The following is a 7,421-nucleotide window of genomic DNA, read 5'->3' as shown; positions in this document are numbered from 1 at the left end:
TCCTCCGGTCCTTATTATAAGACCCAATTTGACTTTTTATTTGGTCCTAATTATAAGACCCAATCCATTTTGTCTCTTATATTTATGTATTTTTTTCCAAGATAATCCTTCTAATAATGATAGTTTTAGCCAATATACTTAATTAGCAAGGATATTTTAGGAATGACAACACTTATTTATTATAAATAACCAACTTAACTCACTTCCTTAATTTCCTCAAATAAGTCAATTGGGTCTTATAATTAGGACCGGAGGAGTATAATATAAATAGTAACTTGCTGGTGGAATATCGATGAGCGGTGTTCAATATAATCTTGACATGCCTGTCTGAACGGAGGCTTCCACTTTTCCAAGAACGTTTTTATTTGACTGGCATCATAAAATAGGTGCTGCCCTAATTAATATTGGAGTGTTAGTTTATCGTGGATTAATCTTGACTCTGTATACCACGCTTGTTCTCTTCTGGTTTGAATATTATTTTCTATTTGATTACATGCAGCTCAATCATTTCATCATGTTAATTAAATGCGGCAAATAAATGAAAGTAAATAAAGTAAAGCAGTCCAAAACAGCGTCCACTTTGTATCAATCACATAGCCCATCACCGGTGAAAGAAGCTAAAAAAGGGGACATAAAAATAGGGAAATCAAATGGAAATTTGACTAAGTTATGACCAGTCAAAGACGTAGAGGATCAAGTATTTGCATAGAAAGCAGGGAATCAAGAACTTGCAGAGTCAAAGAAAGCCAGTCTTCATCGGCCCAAGAGAGGGGGAAAAAACAATACAAGGTAGTATGAGGGTAGTGTTCGTCAACGCGCGTGAGAATTGGAAGGATTTCTTAGAAATTCAGAGGAAAACGTGCAGAACGTTTCGCTTGCTTTATTTTTTGAACTAGAGGGATAGATATTAATAGTCCGGAGTTCGAGATCGAATCCGATTTCGCATTCTCTTTCCATATTGCTGTCTTTTTTTTCCTTCCATAGATTTAAGTCCATTCGAGTTTCGAAACACTATTAGATATTAAATATGAGTATTTTTTCTAACGGATATTTAAATATTGATTTATCAGATCACAAGAGATTTATACTCGTTTGGCTATACTCAACTTTAGTTGGTATTCCATATTACTGTTGAGTATGAATCCTTCCCGCCTACACATGCATCGCATCACGGTGTTTCAACTCAAACTGTGACTGTTGTGAAGAATGATGCCTAAAACACAAACTACTCTTTTGTTTTTAACGTAAGAGTTAGTTTGATTTTTAATCCGGTCTTAAATATAAGACCCTAATCAACTTTGTCTCTTATATTTATTTATTTTTTTCTAAATTAGTCTTTATAGTAGTTTTACATATTAAAGATTTTATTAAATGATAGTTATAGCTAATGCACGTAATTAATAAGGATATTTTAGGAAAGACAACGCATATTTATTAGAAATAACTAACTTAACAAACTTTTTTAATATACTTAAATTAATCAATTAACTTTTTAATTCGTTATCTCCACTTCGTCTTTGACATGCTGTTGCACTGCAAGGTCCGGGGTAGGGCCTCATGCATTAAGATCGTCCGAAACGTTCCATGACGTTCTATTGGTCACATCCTGAACCTGAAATGAACAGTTTATGAATTCTTCTTCTCAAACATACATTATTTTAGGTAACAAAGAGAATTTACATGTGAGTTTGTATTTTTGAAACGGAATGTCGTTAGTTTCATAGCCCATGAGTAAAGTTAGTTTCTATAACTTATATATTCCATCTTTAATACATGAGATTCACAATTAATTTTTATACTTCTCTGGTCCTTAACATAAGACTCAATTGTTGAGTTGATTTTGATTCTAAACATAAGACTCATTTCTTACATTTATCAATTTTTTCTAAATTATTCCTATAAATACTCCTTCAACTATAATCAAGTAGAAGAGAAAGAGGGGGTATTAAGAAAGATGATTATGGTATTTTAGGAAAAACGTGTCACATTTCTTATAATTAACTAACTTACCTAACTTTATTAATCTAATCAAATTAGTTAAATAGATCTTATGTTAAGAATTGGAAGAGTATTACATATAAATATAAGGTTAATATAATTTTTGGTCCCTCAAGTTTGTTCTTATTTTGATTTTGGTCCCTCAAGTTTCAAATAATAGATTTTGATCCTTTAAAGGGAAAAATTATCCAAGTTTTTATTGGATTATAGAGACCATTATTTTAAATAAAAAGAAATTGTTTATTGGATTATAAAGACTATTATTTTAAATAAAAGAAATTTATAGGACAAAAACTTATGGTTTAAAATTTAAAAAACTAAAATCAAAATAAGAACAAACTTAAAAAATCAAAATTTGTATTAATTAGTAAATATATTGAATGAGTATGATACCTTGTTAGCCGGAGATAGTAAGTTACGTGTCAGAAGTTAGCTGAATGCCCGCCCCCTCTAGTAAAAAAACCGGGTTTGACTTACTTAACACTGCGTAAAAATCAGACATAGGGTTAAAGAGAGGTTAACTCATTAAACTTGTCAAAAACTTGTAATATTTCTTCTAAAACCATGTCACGAAGAAAAAGAGGGGATGCTGTTGCGGAAGGGTCAGCTGGAAGAGAGGGAAAAAAGAGAGGTAAGGTGATTGGATCGAATACAAATGCAAAACCCTGACTATTTATGAAGCCCTATAAATAATAAAATTATAAATCAAATTCAAATTTAAAATCAAATCCTAATCTAATCTTTAAGGGTATGTTTGGCTCAATGAGAGAAAGGGGAAGGGAGGGGAGTGGAAGGATTTTAATATTATCTTGTTTGGATTTATAAAAAAAAAAGGGAAGGGAGGGAAAAATATTTTAATATGGACAATTTTGCTCTTATTTTATTTAAGGCGTGGGCATAATGGTCACAACATGACAAAATATAGACATAATGGTCACAACATGACAAAATATAGGCATAATGGTCATAATATGACAAGATATTACCATTTCCCTCCAAATCCTCCCAATTTTGGAGGGAGGGGAGGGGAAATTTTAAAAAATTTTCTCTCCCCTCCTAAAATTTGTGTGTTGCCAAAGAAGGAGAAATGATTAAAATCCCTCCCCTCCCTCCCAAATCCCTCATACCAAACACACCCTAAAAGATAATGATAAGATGATTTAACTAGTTTAAATATTCTGTTATATTAAAAATAAATAAATCTAAAATAATCTAGAAAAAGATAAACCCATAAAATCCTAATCATAATGAATAAATATCTTTATTTAAATAATCATAATGAATTATTCTAAATATCTAAAATAACCCCAATTAACCATTAATCTCATTTCCCACCAAGCGAATTTGGGTGGCTTGAAGGGAAATAAAAGTGGGCTATAGGCCTAGAGGCCTACAGGCTACAGCCGTCCCGCCATCTTTGGGGAAAAAATTATAAAATTTTTTAAAACGAAGACTTTTTTTTAAAAAAAAAAGCATAGACATTTGAGAAACAAACCTACAATAAAAATCCTAAATAAATTATTTGGATTTTGTAAAAGAGTGATTGACAATTTGACAATATTGGCCTTGAAGCCATGTCTCTTTTAAATTTAAAAACTGGGAGAATCAGAGAGAAGGACTAATAAAGAGTAATATTTATAAAAGAGGATCATAAAAATTAAAATTATTTAAAAAGACCAAATATTCTAATATAAATCTAAAAATAACATATTGTCCCTACTCAAACCTCCTATTTCTCCTATATTCCGTCCTAGAAAGGGAGAAAATTCACGAGTCTGGATAAGACTCACCCTGCCCTCTTTTTTACAATTTGGGAGTAATTAATTGGACATTAAAACATACAGCCACATTGGGTTATAATTACATTCTCTGCAACTTTCGCAGACAAACAAGGAAATAATTACACCCGTCTACAAGAACGATGGCCCTTCTTGTACAACCACAGAGAATTGACTTGAAGGAAGATGCAATTATTCGCATGGGCCTTGGCTTTCTTTGATATTTGAGTCATCGCAAGGATTAGGGAGAACCACCGGCTGCGCGGCATTAGTGTATGCAGGACAGATAGAAACATATTGACAGAATTTACATTTCCAGCGCTCATCCTCTGGGACATACCTAGCTTCTTCCTCTCCAACCCAAAATTTAAGACATGTTTGAATCTGATCCTTTAGCCACTTAGGATCATATGCAAATTTATCTTCACCAAGCAGTGAATGATCCTTCTGTGACTCGTATCTGTCACAAAGCAAACAAAGTAACGTCATTTTTCTTCCTCTAATGTATCCTCTTCATCCTCTTAATTATTGATGAAGAATTTTCCGATAGGAGCCATTCCAGGAAAAAGGACAGGGCTCCAATAGGAAGCCAAAAGGCAAAATTACGGATGTTTCACAAAGACGAAACTTGTATCAATAAAGATATGCTGTTAAAACTTGCATATCTATAACGAGAGATTTTGTTACTCACCTCAATAGAAGCTGATCGTGAGCCGCACCCAGCACTGCACGCGGAATTTTGTAATGCGTCACCGCATCATCAAGGGTCTACTTATTGCCAATTTGAAAAATAACAATGAAAGATTATCTTCACCATAATACATTTGACCATTTCAGAATTGTAATGGCTGATCAGTAACTAAATGATGCATTTTCGAATCAAAACACCAACTGTGCAATAGAAAGGCAAAATTATATCAAGCTCCGTTATACTTGATACAGCGGGTAATTCACAAATTTTTTTCAATCATTATGAGTATGAGATGTATTCTTTGACACGCTGGGGGAAATTACATATTCCTCAATACAAAGACTGATGCAATGTTTGTATAGAAAGGAAATGGGAAATGCACCTGTCCCATTTCCTCTCTAGGTGCATTTCTCATTTTCTTTCTAGAAAACACTTCCTTGCACACCGTAGCATTGCCTCAGGGAATATTAGGAGCTCAGGAGCCCAAGTTCCACTTACCAATGCAGAGAATCCAGAATCCCCACTCTCCCCTTGCAGATCTTCGCAAAGAGTATGGTGAGGGTTTAAACCGAAAGAATCAAAAAAATGTTTAGAGGGGAACTTGCGAGCAACCAAATTGTCCCACATATACTTGTAACACATTAACTGCAGCCTACCAAGAAAAAAAGAGCAAAATATAACTAAATGAATCATTGGCTTGCAATTTCGCGTCCCAATGAAATGACATTAATGCTAGAATAATATACACACCTTCCATTTCTTCGTTGTGGTTCAGAAGGAAGTGTATCTCGAGAACGGGTTTTTGTGTCAATTAGTATGGGATTTCGATTATGTAATGTCTGCGGCAAACGAATCTCATCAATTACACCCACCATCCATACACCCTCTGCAAAGCCTATTCTGACATCAGAGGAACGCTTCATCATGACCACTAGTGGGAGAAAGTCCGCCAAGGGAAGTCTAAACTATAAAGCATATATGCCATAATGGACCAGAATTCACCAAAACAGAATATGTCAACAGAAACATTAAAAGCAAGATTTACGATCTCGTTGTAGCATTTGTCAAATTCAGTGGGTGGATTTTTCCCTTCAAATGCATCCTTTACCGCATATTTTAATGTTCTATGGTTTCAATAAGGAAAAAAAGACACAGCTAGTGATGGAACGTTTCATTCAAAAAAGACAAAACAAATCAAATTTTCCCTGGAAGAGGCAAAACAATTTCTATAGTAACTAAAGCCAAAACAATGAAAATGTTATCTTTGGACTTAAAATCCACCTTCTACAAAATCAAGAACAATAACCTTTAAACAATCACACATTTATGAAATATATGGGAAGCTGCACCTCACAAGCCATTAACAATTCAACTCCCTCAATAAAATTTATGAATAACTCAGATGCATCATCCCCTTTCATAACGTGGCAATCGCTTACATGCGGCATCAAATCCTGATCAAACAAAATACATGAAAATAGACTGATAAAATGTCAACTTACATGGGCAGTTCACGAGTGACTCCTTCTAACTGTAATTGGTTAACACCATTTATAAAATTAATGAACTTCAAGGCCCAAAAATCTTCATGTGATTTGATCTTCACTGCCACCCGTTTTATAATCTGCAAATCAACATTCAAAGATATGATCATGTGAGACGCCCGCAATAAGAATTCAAGTAGTCAGGACTTGAGATAACAATAAAGTACCTCTTCTTCAAGTTTAACGTGTCGAGCAATCCCAGCTTTCATAGCTTTGGTTATCTTTTGTGCTCCATAACGGAGAGTAAATTCCATTTGTTTTTGGCACCATTCCTAACATTACATTTAACTAACGAGGTTAAGATGATTGTGGCCCTGATTCCACGAAATGGACAAATCAGTGATGGCAACAAAAAATATTATCTTATGTATTTTAATTTTTATACTTTTCAAGAAAGGAAAAACAAAAACTTGACACTGGACGAGGCTTCATGTAACATTGGCAGGAAAGTTAAAAACCCAAAATAAGTTCCATCCACAGCCCAACACAGAAAAGGTCAAAATTTGATACCGTAGATGTAATATCGGTGATAGACAAGCCCCTATTTTTCCTGAAGCGGTGCAGATACGATTCGGCCTCTCTTCTCCTTTTCTGGGTGTTCAGCATGTTGCCGGAATCCTCAATGTCAGATTGAGAACAATTGGAGAAACCCTTGTTAGATAGAACGGCAATTGATCGAACGGGGGATTTCCCATTTATGTGAAGCTGGGAGGGGAAAGTGGGTGATGGTATTGCAGGGGCAACAGAAAAAGTGAAAGAACGAGCATATGCTAGAGCAGCTTCAATAATAGCCATCTCTTCATCACTGACGATCTCAATTGGGATCTCAGGAACATTATTGTTTGTTTTAACCGGCACGCTAGAGGATGTTTCGCCCATGTGGCTGATTCAGCAAGTTTGTGGTATACTGCCCGTAGGAATCGGCACCGTCGATGGGCAAGCAATACCCCGATATGGGGTAAATTGCATAGCAAATATTTGAAGGTCGGGGTCGCAGGCAACAAGGAAAATCTGAGCCCAGTGGGTTCAGCTTGTTGGTGTTAAATTTGCCATTGGATCCGCCATCATCGATGGACATGCCAATTTTAAGTTCCGGGAGGGTTGGATTTTCGGGTAAGGTGGCTTGTTGTGGCGGGCTTGTTTAGAGCTCCAATCAAAAAATACTTCTAAACAAGTTTACGTGAATCGAGACAAAACTCTCTTTATATATTTATTTGGGTTAAGGTGCGTCCAGCATCCCGAACTATTTACCCAGGTGCGTCCAGTGGCCTAAAGTAATTTTGGGTGCATCCAATGTTCTAAACTAATTAAAATGGTGCGTTCATATCCTAGGCTAACAGAAATGTTATGTTTAACTGTTAATTTCCTAACTCAGTTTAAAGTTAACCCCAAATATTCTAAATGGTAGAT

General features: G+C 35.0%; 1 protein-coding gene across 2 annotated transcripts; it reads right to left on the bottom strand.

Annotated features, from left to right (window-relative positions):
- Positions 1-3,759: 3,759 nt before the first annotated feature.
- LOC114716235 (exonuclease V, chloroplastic-like) lies at positions 3,760-7,090 on the bottom strand. Of its 2 annotated transcripts, XM_028901209.1 has the most exons (7): positions 6,522-7,090; positions 6,179-6,283; positions 5,970-6,091; positions 5,218-5,367; positions 4,966-5,119; positions 4,468-4,544; positions 3,760-4,236 (listed from the first exon to the last, which is right to left on the bottom strand). In XM_028901209.1, the coding sequence occupies exons 1-7, from the start codon at positions 6,888-6,890 to the stop codon at positions 3,969-3,971; spliced, it is 1,245 nt and encodes a 414-aa protein (XP_028757042.1). In that variant the 5' UTR covers positions 6,891-7,090; the 3' UTR covers positions 3,760-3,968. The 2 variants fall into 2 exon arrangements, with proteins under 2 accessions (XP_028757042.1, XP_028757043.1); XM_028901210.1 differs by lacking the exon at positions 6,179-6,283.
- Positions 7,091-7,421: the final 331 nt, after the last annotated feature.

This window comes from Neltuma alba, unplaced genomic scaffold (genome assembly GCF_004799145.2).
Source record: "Neltuma alba isolate B1F8T4 unplaced genomic scaffold, ASM479914v2 tig00011648_pilon, whole genome shotgun sequence".
NCBI classification, from domain to species: Eukaryota; Viridiplantae; Streptophyta; class Magnoliopsida; order Fabales; family Fabaceae; genus Neltuma; species Neltuma alba.
Note: the sequence above shows the minus strand (reverse complement) of the source record. Positions and strands in the feature narration are given on the sequence as shown.